Genomic DNA, 15329 nt, shown 5'->3' with positions numbered 1-15329 from the left:
AAAGCACTATAACTCTGCATGCTCAACATGTTTTCCTTAGTATTTAAAAGGCTACTCTTTCGAACATCTTGGTAACCCCTGCCCCCGCCAGTAACTATACATAGCATTTTAACTTACTTGAACAGTACAGAATGGTGTAGCAGCAGACCATGATTCTGCAGTAGTCATTAGAGTGAATCAGGATTTAGTTTCACAGAATTTAAAATAATTTTGCTTTTTCTTGCAAATGATCCTAAAGTTGACATGCTTCATGTTCACATCAGAAGCATACATTTAAAGAGTTATGCTATGGTATATTCATCACTTTTGTGAGTTTTTACTGTCAGAAACTTGAAACAATACCTTGCCTCTATTGTTTCTAACATTAACTCTGATAAGTACCTTATTCACTTGCTATATACTTACTGAAAACACATTTAGTATAAAATCCTGTTAAATTAGGCCTAGTTCAAACATAAAGCTAAACCATAATTTCATTTTACATACTTTGGCATGTCCTACAATATTTCTGCTCCTCTAGCAGGAGGAGGAGATCAGAGGAATCTGCTTTTCAACTAACCACCTAACGGTGGCTTTACTGATGGTTCATCTAAACAAGAATGAACTGTAAACCATAGACTGGAGCTGGACAAACTGTAGTTAGATCTAGTCACATTTTGTTCTGCTTCAGTCATAACAAACTGCATTTAGCAGAAAAAACAAATGGTTCCAAGGCCAAATGCAACTGTAGCACTTGGCCTGTTTACACATCACTACAAGGGACCATGGGTTATTACATGGGTTATTTGTGATATATGCAGGGTGCAATTTTGCATTTGAAATCTATGGCTTGTTCTGTCATGTGAACACAGAGATGGTGAGCTATTGATATGACTAATAAAGCATCCAGAACCCTAAGCTGAGTTGCAGTTTTGTTTACCATGCCAACCATCAACTCTCACCAGATTTGCATAGCATGGGAAGCTACAATATATACAACACGTTAAGTGAATTAAGGTGAATTGTCAGGTTGTTTGATTGAGGTCATTGTGCAGTATTGGTGAATTGTTTTAAAACTATATTAAAATAGTTTGCAAATCTATTAGTGAGGTTTATTGAGTTTATGGTTTTTATCAGGCATTGTATTTTGATTGATATGATATATTCTGTAACTGCTGTATATGGTTAGGGTTCACGGAAGAGTTTTTCCCTATTAATTCATAATGCACAGTACTTACAAGGTATGCTTGTGGATGTTTAACAGAAATAATTGCATGCTTTCGGCTGATTGATTGATCATCTTGAATTAAAATCGCACAGTTCTTGCGTCCAACATCATACTCCACACCAACTAAAAGCCAGTATATCTGTCCTGAAATTTAAAAATATATTACTTTTAAATCCACTAAAACAAGTAATGAAAAAGAACAACCCTCCATACTTAGAAGAAAGAGTGGTAAAACTTAGTCTAAACATTTACATGTTTAAGGACAATTGAATAAAAGAGGTGGTCTGTGAACTAGAATCTGACATCTTACCTGTTCATGGAATTTATAAAAATATGGTTTGTCACAGGTATTTAACTAGCTATATGGATATGGCTCTCACTTCCAGATTGCTGTTGAAATGCCCTTTCTTCACTCCTTGTTCAAAAGGAAAATCAAAATGGGCTGCATGGGGGTTCAGAAGAGTTGTTCATATCTAAGTAATATGAGGACATGGTGATATGATCATCTAAGCACAGCCACTACCTTCTTTGTACATTTAAGAATTGCTTACACAAAGCCCACATCTGTTTAGGCCATGTGAAGCTTAAAGACTCATCACATCCAATGACTTCACAATGTTCCGTATCTGCCTTCCCCAATCTGGTATCCCCCAGATGTGCTGTACCTCAACTCCTACTATTCCTGAACAGCGTTACCATTGGCCATGCTGCTAGGGATGTTAGGAATTGCAGTCCAATTTATATGGAGAACACCAGGTTGAGGAGGGCTGTTCTCTATACCTATTTGGCAAGATAGGTAGGGCTGTTCTCTATACCTATAGGTAACTATCTGCAATACCTCAGTGTGTGGACACCAGCTGTACATGCAGCAAGTGAAAGCCAGTATGATAGTGGCAAGAGTATTGGACTTGGGCTTAGGAGATTGAGGTTCTAGTCCCCTCTTGGCCATGTAGCTCACTAGGTGACTTTGGGCCTATCAGTGATTCTCTGCCTAACCTATCTTATAGGGCTGATGTGTAAGAATAAATTGGAGAGGAAGAAAATGCTACCATGGGTGCCTTGCAAAAGAAAAAAAAAGTATGGTATAAATAAATCAGAACACCATATGTATAAATGTCAAATATGACCACCAATGCACTGTTTTCATCTAGTTGCTTACTCAAAAGCAACTTTCATGTAGAAAATCTACAATTCATAAAACATCAAAGGATCTCCATCCCACTGAGTCATTATTACAGAGAGATCTTAAAAGTTAAATTGCATAAACATTCAAATTATCAAGATTTGGATTAACTTCAGACCATTATAAAATATTAATATTTAAGTTGAAACAAGACTGTGTAACAGATTAACACAGCTGTCTAAATTTTACTTACCCTAGGGGCATATAATTTAAGGACAAACTGCCTCAAAAGAACCTGTAAATGAAGTCATTTATTTTAGGGAGTGACCATTAACGCTGCAAGGGAAGAAAGGTGAACAAGATGTTTCTCAAGCAATGTTTCCCATTTCCCACCTGTCTCCAACCTCCCTCAGTGCCAGGTGGGCTTCACTAGGGTGAATGTTCCAAAATCGGGGCAGGGAGTACCACTGAGAAGATTTTCGCTGTGTTGTGATTCAGCAAAATCTCCATCAAAAGAGGAACTAGAAGGGGTACTTTGCCAAGTATCTCCATCCCTAGCTTTGTAAATCTTTGTAGATCAAGAACAGTGCCTTGAAACATGTCCTTTCTTTTTACTGTAGCCCAGTGAGAATCATCCCTATTCTTGTGGGGTTCTTATTAAGCTCAAATCCATTTATTGAGAATGACATCCCACAGGTTTCAGTTAACCTACTGATCCCAATTAAGTGTACACAGGATGGCACATTCCTTCAAATTCCATTCAGAATGGCAACATCCCAAGTACAAACTCTTTATTCAGAGATAAAAACGTTTCACTGAGCTGTATCCCTTTTGGATTACAGATGGGTTCACAATCTTGGATGTTCTCCTATAAAAACAAAACCCCATAGCCTGGCACATGAAAGCTACTCTGTAAGCCAAGACTAACGCTTTCCACATGGGCATGCTCTTTTCTACGTACACATACTGCCGGTATGGAAAAGTATTCAGCTACATGATCTTTCATCAGCCTGAGACGACACGATGAGAAAAACTAAGTCATGCACCAGAGGCTGTGGCATCCTTTCGCATCACAGCTGTGTTGCTCCACTGTGAAAAACACACATATATAGTGAATACAGCACACGTATACCGAATGTACACACACAGCCCCCAGTCAACAGTAACGAAAAAGGGCGCATGTCATGTATGAACCCAATCGGCGGACATAAAAAGGCATTTGAGATTTCGCCGCTTCCTCAAAGATAACTAACCGCTATTGCCATTTTCTCAACTGGTCCATCCTACTGAATTACTCCAGGCTGAGTTAACCGACGCGAAAAAGCAGAAGAGCAATCAGAGGTGAAATCGGAGTCAGCCCAGAGTAGATATACGGGAATCTGGAGTCAGTCCAGACGCAAAGTATATACGCGCTCCTACCTTCCTCACCTGGCCCGGGGTCGCCCGCAGGAACCAGTTTCCACATCCTGAGTCGGAGGGAGCGGAGACCGCCGTCGCTTCGCGCTTCCCCTTCAATCAGCTACCGACACTAACACAGGACTTCCCCGCCCCGCCCATCGCGATACGCATGCGCGCTGCTAGAATCGGCGCTCGTCGAGGCCATAGATATCCGGATCACGACGACGGGCCGCAAGAGCCCAGACGGAGAAAACAGCACCACCTGTGGATAGCGAAGGGGAAATCCCTTAAGACACCTAATATTGTGGGTATGAGTGGCTTTAAAAATAGGGACAGCGATAGAAAAGTCTTGAAAGAACAAAGATAAGCTGGTGAAGGCCATCTTATAATATGAATAAGCAAAATTCGGCTTTTTTCTCCGCCCCTCCGGGTGGGGGGAAATCTCTTGAAAAGGCAACCTGCCCTGTGTCTCAGTCTAAACACAGTAAGTCTATGACTAACATTTCCAAAATCGTGCGTGAATTCAGGATTACAGCCTTAAAAAATGTACACTCACTTAGGAATAACTCCCATTGAAGTCATTGGGGTTAACTTCTGACTAGACGTGTCTAAGACTGCATTAATGTGTAAGTCTATTCTAATGCATAATTTCTTAATTCAGCGTGCAAGCTCCACTGTATCTCCACTGAGTGTTTTTAAAGGAACACTCTCAAACGTATGGCTCCTTTGCGTTCGTTTCCATTATTGTTCATATCATGTCAGAACCCAACTCCTGTTGTTAAGAGTTTGCATTGCACATATCCGAAATTCATGACTTCCGATCGTGAGCCGTTCCGGGCTTTCTTTCCGTTCCGCCGCCCAGCTGAGGCGAGCACGTTCCGCCACTCTCAGGACTGCAACTTCTTGAGTTCCAGGAAAGGGGCGTGAGCCCTCCAGCCGCCGGTCGGGGCGCGGCCTGCCTGCCTGCCTGCCGGCTGCCACGGAGGGCGCGGCCAGCGCGTGAGAGTCTCGTGGGTTTCGCCCCTCTGCGATTCTTCGGCCTGCACCAGTCAATCCCGTTTGCAAGAGTCAGATCGGAAGATGGCGGTGGTTTTGGCTTTGAGAAGCGAGTTATGGGGTCGGGTAGTTCCCCGGGTGCTTCCTACGGCTGTGAGGGTAAGCGCTCCCGGCTCGTTCTGGAACAGCAAATGGAGGAGGTGACTTGGCTTCCTGCCGGGGGTGTTGTAGATCGTCACTTCAGAAACGTCCCGGCAGCCGAGGGTTGTCCTTTTCCCGTCACAGTTCTCCGCCTTCCCATGCGCTTATTTACGTGACGGGATCGACTCAGGCAGCACATATAGTGAACAAAAAGCCCCTTCCTGCAAAATTGGAAGGTGCATCATATGGTATTTTCAAAGCAGCATGAGATGAGTCATAGGGAGAAGGCTAATGTTGGCTGTTCACATGTGTTAAAAGTCTAAAATTCCAGGACAGTACAGATGCTTTATGGAAGCATCAACAGCTCTTTGGAAGCAGTGTTAAGCATAAGTTTCCCATTCATCATTGCCATCTTTTGCAATAGCCTGTATTTGTTTGAGTGACTATTGGTGTCAATGCTGAAGGTCACATTCTTTGAACAGTTTATTTACCACCAGGCCATTATGCTCGGTTAGAGACTCGTGACCCAAAGTAATTAGTTTGAAGCTTATGTTATAATTAGGATTTACTGCTGAACAGATATGCCTATGATTAGGCTGCTTGAATGTAAATCTTGAACCCAGAGTTTAGAAATGACAATCCTCTTTAAAATTTGCCTTTCCAAAGTGTTGTAGATTTTTAATGTGGCAAGTCTTATTTGCTGATACACAAAAATGATTATTGAAAAGTTGGCATTTGTACATTGAGAATTGATATAGTATAGCACAGCATGATCAAACCTGGTGCTTTCCATATATTTTCTGCTATAATTTTAAGTATACCTGACTATTCCTGACACTGTTTTGAAGTCCAAAATCTCTGGAGGCACAAGCACAGTGGAGATTGTAGTGGTTATAAGACTGAACTGCAAGTCAGGAAGTCCCTGATTCAATTGTTACCTCTTCCATGAACTCTCCAGATGTCCTTTGATGAACCACTTTCTCAGCCTCAGTTCCCCATCTGCAATATGGAGAATAACAACACTGATCCATCTTAAGCATTCATCATATGAAGCACTTCAAACATTGGAAAGTGTTATACAGGTGGATTTGTAAACTTAATATTGCTATGATAAACCCTGTAGGGTTTCTTGTAATTAGACCACAGCAATTATCTTTAGGTTATATTACCAGCAAAGAATACAATATAATATTTCCTTTTCTCTTTTCAGCTCTTTAGCAATGGAACACAAATGCATCAAGGTGACACATCTCAAGCCGCTGCATTTCCACCTCTTCAGAAATTGATGTTGCCACCTGATGCTTTCCACGGGAAAGTGGCCTTTATCACAGGTGGTGGTACTGGCCTTGGAAAAGGAATGACAAGTGCTCTTTCTCATTTGGGAGCAGAGTGTGTAATAGCAAGTCGGTAAATACATCCATTTACATTTTATACAATATGGGCTTTTCAAGTTAAAGCTACAACTTTCAGTAGCCTTTCATATGTGTACACGCAGTCAGTCAGTAATTCAGATTTATTATACAATCGCACACTCAATCAAGAAGTCAGAGTTCAGTCATCAATGGTTGTGAATTGTCATTTAGGAACTATGTAGACTGAACTATTTGAAAAATCAATTAAACAGTCTGTAATCATGTTGTACAAAGTATATTGCAGTGGGTAAGGGTTTTGGGTTTTTGCTTACATATTTTTTTCTAATCGTTTACATTAAATTTAGTGTGGGTGATATAAGCAGTTAATGGAAACTCAGATATAATGTATGATTTTTTGTAGGAAACTTGATGTATTAAAAGAAACTGCAGAAGAAATTTCTTCTAAAACAGGAAATAAGGTATTATTTAACAATTGTAATCAGTTTTCATAAACATGATTTTTGAATGTAAGAATTTTATGCATATATAAAGGTAAAGGTTTCCCCTTGACATGAAGTCCAGTCATGCCTGACTCTAGCGGGCAGTGCTCATCTCCATTTCCTGGCCAAAGGAGCCAGCGTTTGTCCGCAGACAGTCTCTGTGGTCATGTAGCCGGCATGACTAAACACCGAAGTGCACGGAATGCTGTTACCTGCCCACCGAAGTGGTACCTTTTTATCTACTTGCATGCTTTCGAACTGCAAGGTTGGCAGGGGCTGGGACGGGAACTCACTCCGTTGTGCAGATTTGAACCGGTGACTTTCCGATCAACCAGCACAGCAGTTTAAACCACTTATGCATATATAGAACAGCTCATATTAAGTTGTACTTACTTTCTTTTTTGCTGCTTCTGGTAGTTGTGATACTGATGATACTTTATTATCCAGGTTCATGCAATTCAGTGTGATGTGAGAGATCCAGAATCTGTTAGCAATGCTATTTCTCAATTAATCAATTTGGCTGGACATCCTAGTGTAAGTACTTTGAAGGTTTCATTAATCTTTACTGAAAATATCCTGTACTGTGTACAAAGAGAAACAGTCTTTAACACAAGAAAACTCATCAATTGAAAACAATGTTGTATTATATTTCAAAGTAATATTCATTTGCATATCCATATCAATGGTAATACCTATAAAAACCAGACCAGAACCATGAGTAGTTTTGGCATTTGTAAAAAAAGCACAACAACCAGCGACTCTACATGTCAGTACTGCAGCGCTACAAAGGAGAAGAGGGGCTTGAGAAAACAAACCACAGTTTGTTCCATCATCTATGGCAGACAACAAACTATTAGTAAAATAAACTGTGGGGTCGCATTATATGCAAACCAGGCCAATAACAACTCTTTCGCAGTGATTATAGCACAGCATTGCTTTCATGTCCTTTTTATGGGCTCTCTGTAGGCTTTGGTTGGCCGTTTTGGAAGCAGAATAGTAAATTAGAAGGGCCTTTGGTTGGATTTGGCATGGCTCTTCTTACGTTATAATGATAGCAAATTCAATTATCTGCCATTTCATATGAAGCCGAAATAGCATCTATTTACTAGACAAAGGTACCAGTGGGCTTTGGGGAATCCAACAATTCACAGAAGTATGAAAACATTTTAAGAACCCACTAGGAACCCAAGCGGCTCGATGAGGACTGAACATGCTCAGTTGGCATCGATTGAGGACCACCTGTTGTGGGTGGCTGGGAGGTTGTTACTGGTAGGCTGGAACTTTGAATAGGAGCACGCCGTACTGCCACATGTTGTTGCGTGTCCCGTTTCGTAGTTCACAGTTGTTTAATTTAGGTTATTAAAAAAAAAACATGAGTGCTGGTTAGGAACTCTGTATTACATTTTCTTTATATAGAGAGTTCATCCATTCTCTTATGGTTCAGTAGTTACAGGCAGTAGTTACAGTAGTTAAATCTTCATTAAATTTTAGAGGAGGATAGTGTAGAAGTGTACTGAAAGTGACCTGCACTGCACATATAATTAACTTGCACTGCCTGGTTTTGTGTGTGTTATAACATGACTTGACTTTTAAATTAGACAATCACATACTGAAATGGGTGCACAATATATACAAGCTTTTAAAAACAAATATTTTTTTTTTACCTGGTTGATTGCACACTTCCTTTTTCTCTTCATTGCTTCTATTCTTGTTTTTTTGCCATCATTGCTTGAGATAATGTTCCTTTTCCCCTAAACATCTGCTGGAATCTGAAACTGTCAACGTCTATCTTAAATGTGCTGAGGACCATGTTATTGTTTTACCTGGGAAAAGAGAGAAAAAAATCAATTCTTAATTAGTGCCAGGTTTGTGGATATGTTGTACAGGGAATTTTTATTTGATACCCATGTCAAAGCAAAATTTATGTAATAATTATTACTCTTAATTAAGAATAATTTTAAGTAAATATTATGTTGAAATTGTAGTTACAAATTTGGTAGATATAATAATTGTTACCGATTTTTGTGCTATTTACTGCATTTAGTATTATATTTAATTTCTGTACAAGATCCCTTGCTAACTTTTTATTTTCATTTATTTCTTTTCTAAACGTAAAAGAAAAGATGTGCAAATGACCAATTCCAGTATGGATCTAAGTTTTCTTTTCTCCATTTCAGGTTATAATCAATAATGCAGCTGGAAATTTTATCTCTCCCTCTGAACGCCTTTCTGCAAATGCATGGAAGACAATCACTGATATTGTTCTTAATGGCACAGCCTATATAACACTGGGAATTGGGAAAGAGCTAATAAAAGCACGAAAAGGTAAGTTCATATTGATGGAACTTGGCCTGTTTTGCTCAATACCAGCTTGGACAACTAATGCTGTCTGAGTGTTGCTCTTTGAACGGATCACTTCATCATTGGCTGTGAATTGAGTAGGACTCATCGCTTAACCCAGATTTGTAAACAATTTACAAAAAAATACTCTCAATATTTTATCTAATTTAGCATGCTTATTTGACCCATTTTTATTCCCCAACACATTTTATTCATTATAAATACATGAAATCTCTCATATTTAGTAAACAGGACTAAATATATGATCCATCTCAATTTTATGTATAGTATAAATATATCAAAAGTTTTCCCAAGAGCTACAACATATTTGAAATATTCGTTTAGCGGGAAATTAAATTAACTTCAAAATATAATCTAAATATTACATTCCAACACATTAAAAGCTTTATGTGGAAATTATTTTCTGAATTTTTCAGGAGCTGCATTTCTAGCCATTACAACAATCTATGCAGAAAGCGGATCTGGGTTTGTGTCACCAAGTGCTTCTGCTAAAGCAGGTGTAGAAGCCCTGTGCAAGTGAGTATTTTGTCACTCCTTTGGTTTAAAACATTATTCTTACTGTCACATCTGTGTAATTCCCTCTCCAAGAGGAATATTTGGTTCCTTCCCTGCTTTTTTAAGGCAAGCTTTAAATACTTTATTTATTTAGGGCATTTTTTTACCCCATCCTTCCCAATAATACATTATGGTTTTGTTATTGTTGGTCCAGTTCCATTCTTCACTTTATAAGTTGTGGGATTTCTTTAAAGTTTTAGTGTATCCACATTACTTGAAAACAGGAGGCTGTGTGGGGAAGATTCAGAGCACCAAATGTTATTCGGAATCCATCCCAAACTTTACAGAGTACTCCAGTAAGCAGTAGTCCAAAGTGTGTGTGTGTACATATGCTTATATTTCTTGAATTTATTAAATATGTAATAACACTGATTTCTCTAGGCATTTTACAATAACTGAAAACGTAGTGCAACAAAATCACAATAAAAGTAAGCACACAGTCTGAGCATTAAATAATATGGATATAAAAACAAAATTCACTGTCAGAGTTAAAACCTTATACCACTAAATTTATTTTGAACACTAAAAGTACTTCAGAAGCCTAGGAAAACTGATACATCTTAGTCTGGCACTGAAAAGATGGCCATGTGGGTGCAGGCAAGCTTTAACATCTTTGTTTTAAAGGATTATTTACCATCATTATGAGCTGAATACTTACAAAATCTTTACATGCATTTCTAGGTCTCTTGCAGCTGAATGGGGTAGATATGGCATGAGATTCAATGTGATTCAGCCAGGTCCAATAAAGACAAAGGTACATTTTTAGTCATTAAGAATTAACTTGGACACCAGACTGACTTTGCAATCACTTGGGAGACAGAGGTCACTGATTTAAATGAAACTTGAAAGCACATACGCTCAGTATCTAACTTCAAGCTTCTGTTCCACTTAAAGTATAGCTGCATTTGACTTATCTTCTCCATAACAGAAACCAACATTCTGAAGGCTATCTTTACTAGCTATAATCTGCAAACCTATTTATATTTTACCAAAGGAATCCCTAATGAACAACCATTCCATGTACTAGGAAAATGGAATAACACATCCCTGGATCCTAAATAATGTGGAGGAAGGAGAGCAGAATAGGAGATTGGTTTACTGATTATAGAAACCCCTGCCCTTACAACCAAAGAATAATGGATGGTTGGAATGACTGCTACAGTTCTTGACTCCCAGTTTTGTTAAAAGCTGCTGTTGATTAAATGCTTTGGATCCCTGTAGAAATTGTATCTGTTCCACTGTATGAGAGGACAGATATTTTCAGCTGCCCCACTGCATGTTGTCTTTTCACCCTGCATTGAAAAAGTCATATCTTAAGTAAACATTTCCTACTTTTCTTGGCTCAGGGAATGAAGCTGGTGTTTGCTGACCATGAAACAGCAAGTTAATTATGGTTTTAGTTTTGGTTTCACATGCTGGAATTAAGTAAGAATTCCAGTTTTGGTTTTATTTGACCTGCAAAAAGAATCAGATGAATTGAAAACGTGATTTTTAGTTTGAGTTGTTCTACATGTTTGTGTTTTATTTTACTCCATGAACAAATAAAAAATATGAATTCTCACACACATCCAAGGTAATCACAACTTTGAAACTGCCAAGTTTGCTTACTGTTGCATCAATGTTCATTAACTGTTACTAATTAATTTTTATAAAACAATGAATATGTAGAAATGGGAAAGAAAGAAAAAAAGAAGAGGGAAGGACAGGAAACTTCAGAAAACTTTCTATTTTACTAAATATCTTAACATTTCCTTGTTTGGTATTATACAGCCTATTTAGCTATGTTTATTTGGCTATTAAATATAATACTTCAGTGGAGCATCATAGTGACCATTTTCTCAATATTTTTTCTTTAGGGAGCTTTCAGCCGTATTGACCCAACAGGTGCATTCGAGAAAATCATTCTCGAGAGAATTCCTTGTGGCCGCCTGGGAACTATAGAGGAGATTGCAAATCTTGCCACCTACCTCTGTAGTGATTATGCAAACTGGGTTAATGGAGCAGTAAGTTATGCTTCTAGTGGTTAGAGATGCATGAACCTCACTGTTGTAAAACTGATTCACAACCCAATTCAACTGTGTGCTTTTAAAGCAATTTAATGTCCATAATGCCTATGGGATTAGGTGGGTTTGAATCACTCTTCAATTTCATTGGAGAGCAGTCTTATCATCCCTGCAGAGCATCCCTGAGAATCTCTGGATTCTCCCCTTTGAGGCCAAAGAAATGTGGGGACACCTAAGTCCATTCCCACCCACTTTCCCCCTCACAACCACCATGGAAAGAACAGTACCAGCTTCTTTCTATGCTCACAGAGTGGCCTTCAAGGATCATGGGAGGAAAGAGGAGAGGCCAGGGTGTGGTTGGCAGCAGCTGGCAGGGCACTGGATGCTCCGAAGCCTGAAATACTAGTTGCTGGAAGGTTTGGGGGGTGGTATCTAGTTCAGTTCAACAAAACAATATTCCTGCCTTAAATATTTTTAAATCTATTCCTGTTGCACTGCTGTAGCAAACTAAAACTTGATCTTGAATTAAACTGGTCATCTTGTTGCTGGAGTAATAATAAATATGTGTTACACCTGCAGGTCATTAGACTGGATGGGGGTGAATATGTGTCTATGGCTGGAGAATTCAATGATCTACGTAAGGTAATAACTTACAAGTGGGACTCAGAACAAAATGTTTCAATATACAGTGTTCCTGTTTAGTGTACTAGTTATTCAGCCATGGCCTCCTCCAAAATATTCCTTTCCCTTCCTCTCTTGTCCAGGTTTCTATTTCCCTTCACAGTTTTGAGTGACTAATTAGCATTCTCAGTCCTCAATTGGCTGTTTGGTCTCATCCTTTCCAGCCTGCCCCTTCTCCTGTCCAGCCTTAGGATTCCCCACCACCCCAAAATGTTCAATTTCTGCAAGCTTTACATTATCATTTTGGAAGCATAAGCATCAGCACTAATGTCTAAATCATGGGTCCTCAAACTACGGCCCGCAGGACAGATCCGGCCTGCCATGGCCATCCATCCGGCCCGCGCTGCTGTTCACTGCCCATGCGCCGTGGCTTGCTTGCTCAGAGATGGATTTGGACTCGCCGGGAGATCTCCGAGCACACGAGCCACCGCTGTACGTGCTCGATGCCGCCTTGTGCGTGCCCGACGGCACCTCACCAGCCTGCGACGGAACTGGCCCGCTATTCAAAAGTTTGAGGACTCCTGGTCTAAATTATGGGCAGTGTTGAGCTGTTGAGTCTTACTGATTCTGCAGGGAAACATTTAAGCACATGGTTAACTCTCCTACTGCTATCCATGGACTTTTAAATGTTTATCATTGGCTGGTTTGTACCCATAATATTTCCAGATTATTTAAAAAAAAATTAACCAACAAACCTTGAAGTCATGCTCTTAACTGAAATGTTTTCTTTTCTGTTCTAGGTTACCAGTGAACAATGGAATATGATAGAAGCAGCAATCAGGAAAATAAAAGGCTCATAAATCATTTTTAGCAACTTTTAATACCGAAAGCATTATTAAAACACACAAATTTGTTTGTTAATTTTATTAATGTGTTTATTTGTTTAATCTATAATTTTTGTTGCACAATACAGTGTAATTTTGTTTAGCAGTTCATGTTAAGAATGAGGCTTCCTGTTGTGCCTGAATTCTGGTTTGAGTTGAGTATGGGGCTCATAGTGGGCAAGGCATGTGCTCTGCTGCTGAGCTTCCATATCCTCACTGCTTCTCCATCCTGCTTTGTCTTTAGGAGAAGAGATACAGAAAAGAGCTAATTCACTTTTCCTTGCTTCTGCTTTTCAGGCTGGTGCCAAATCTTTTTTCTTCTTTTACTATTTCTATCATAGAAGTATCATCCCAATACACAGATCTATGGATGCATCATACAGAAAGCTGTGCTGTTCTGTAGAACACAGGCTGGGTGTTAGGATGGGGAGTGGCCCAAGAAATATAACTTGACTTTAGAAGCAGAACTAAAATTCACTTGAGAAACACTACTGCAATCTACACATTTTCTTAAAATGGCCACTAGGTGGCACCCTAACACTCTCTCTCTGTCTCTCAGCAGTCTAGTTATGGAAGGTGTTAAACAATTTGTGTGACTCAGTTTCCCTAACTTAAAACCAACATGAAAGCTTAATAGGTGAAACAAAATGAATGCAGTTAATTCTAGATTCTGTCCTGAGTTGGAACTGGTTTGATTCTGGGCTACTGAAAATTTGATGAAAATGTCTTTGAATTGAAGATTGTGAATTGTGACAGAAACAAAAGGGAACACCTTAATGTGCTGGCCCATTCACTAGATGTAAGAGAGGACCACTTTGAGAAGGGGTATTAAGTTAGGCCATCTGTACTTTGTGACCTTACCAAAGAGCACTCAGCAAGTCCCTTTGCTGGAGCATCTGTGTTGGGAGGTGGGGAGCAATTTGTACCGGACTGAAACCAATTTGGAGCCTGGACTGGCCCCTGAGAACTGCAGTTGCTAATGGCTGCTTTAATGGACCTTTTTCTGGTTCCAGCCCTTCCAATGCAGCATGACCAAGGCTGCAGCTATGCAAGTAGGAGAAGGCTCGCTTCTCACAGACCCTCACTAATTGTAAGGGATAGAATAGGAACTTCAGTCCAGTGAAGGTGATCGCAGACAAAACTGTGCTTCTAGTCTGCACACCAGGACTGCCAGGCCTGTTTAATCCCTGCGCCTTCAGTGTCCTTGAGTACACAATTTATTTTCTTCTAGTTAGGTGAACGTTCTATATTGGCTCACATGAGGAAATCCAAAAGTATTGTGCTTGGTGTCTGTGCAGGGGGCAGACATGGAATCCATCCCCTCTCCTGCCACTAGATAGCCTGGCTTCCCCAGCAGAGTTTCCACTGGGATGCAAGGTATTGCTTTTTTCCAGGCTGCACTCTGAATTGAGTCTATTCTTGGTGTGGCGATTTCTGCTGTTATGAAATGAGTCGGAACCCTCTGCTGAGCACTATTTATGATTTGTGTCCCTGCACTTTAATGTGTGAGCATAAAATATAGTCAAATGAAATGATAATTGATCTGCATTGGCCTAATTTCCAAAATTCACAGCACTGGGTTGCTCCATTTGATATCTAGCCACACAGCAACTGTGAAAATTGGGGCACTTATATTTAGGCGTGTCATTATGGATTCCTTCCTGAGTAACATTTCAGTTACTCGTGATTGATTGTTTTGTTCAACATGAATATAAATGTCAACCTACATTTGCTAAACAGTCAACTTTTAATGATTTAATAAGATCATGATGATAAACTTTTAAAAATAGAGCAAATGATTAAAATGCAAAATAAATTTCGCATAAAAACATCAATGTATGCCTAATCTTTTACTGGTGTCTTACATAGTTTATCAGCTATGGGCAGATGGCATATGGGCAGATATCCATGGGCAGATCCTTCTGTTATATTAAATACAAATACATGAAGCTGTTCCAATGGCCGTATGAAGCCGTTGGCCTGCCCAAATAGCTACTGTTTTGAGAATGTTTTGGAGGGCATGATTTGGCTAACATTGTGAATAATTGGGTGGATCATGTGAGCTTCATTAAGAGCCCCCCTTCCTTTCTGCTGTAATTAAGTATTGTAAGAGCTCAACCTGTAATAGCCTGTTCAGGCAGCGTGGTCTTAAAAACGAAAAAACCAAGGGGGAGGTTTTAGTGGTTGT

At 39.5% G+C, this 15329-nt stretch overlaps 2 protein-coding genes across 4 annotated transcripts in view; one reads left to right on the top strand and one right to left on the bottom strand.

Moving 5' to 3' along the window:
* NBN (nibrin) overlaps positions 1-3900 on the bottom strand; it is a 34169-nt gene extending 30269 nt beyond the window's left edge. For 2 of the 3 annotated variants that reach the window (XM_044423863.1, XM_044423864.1), the window contains exons 1-2: positions 3750-3900; positions 1218-1351 (exon numbers count right to left, since the gene is read on the bottom strand). In XM_044423863.1, the coding sequence (XP_044279798.1) occupies positions 1218-1351; positions 3750-3795 (180 nt within the window). In that variant the 5' untranslated portion in view covers positions 3796-3900. The remainder of the gene's footprint in view (positions 1-1217; positions 1352-3749) is intronic. The other variant, XM_044423865.1, reaches the window with a different exon arrangement.
* Positions 3901-4665: 765 nt separating this feature from the next.
* DECR1 (2,4-dienoyl-CoA reductase 1) lies at positions 4666-14976 on the top strand. Its single transcript, XM_044423866.1, has 10 exons — positions 4666-4883; positions 6076-6272; positions 6639-6696; positions 7165-7251; positions 8895-9042; positions 9495-9594; positions 10315-10387; positions 11490-11636; positions 12216-12278; positions 13058-14976. Exons 1-10 carry the CDS (start codon positions 4809-4811, stop codon positions 13115-13117), a joined length of 1008 nt encoding a protein of 335 aa, XP_044279801.1. The 5' UTR covers positions 4666-4808; the 3' UTR covers positions 13118-14976.
* The last annotated feature ends 353 nt before the right edge of the window (positions 14977-15329 follow it).

This window comes from Varanus komodoensis, unplaced genomic scaffold (assembly GCF_004798865.1).
Source record: "Varanus komodoensis strain SLA01 unplaced genomic scaffold, ASM479886v1 scaffold14_1, whole genome shotgun sequence".
Lineage (NCBI taxonomy): Eukaryota > Metazoa > Chordata > Lepidosauria > Squamata > Varanidae > Varanus > Varanus komodoensis.
The sequence above is the reverse complement of the archived record's forward strand: the minus strand, read 5'-3'. Positions and strand labels throughout refer to the sequence as shown.

Excerpts from the sequence above, each read along its gene's own strand:
- DECR1 (XM_044423866.1), top strand. The coding sequence starts at position 4,809 with ATGGCGGTGGTTTTGGCTTTGAGAAGCGAGTTATGGGGTCGGGTAGTT. Across the intron at positions 6,697-7,164 it reads CTTCTAAAACAGGAAATAAG|GTTCATGCAATTCAGTGTGA; the intron begins GTATTATTTAAC and ends TTTATTATCCAG. Across the intron at positions 9,043-9,494 it reads GCTAATAAAAGCACGAAAAG|GAGCTGCATTTCTAGCCATT; the intron begins GTAAGTTCATAT and ends TGAATTTTTCAG.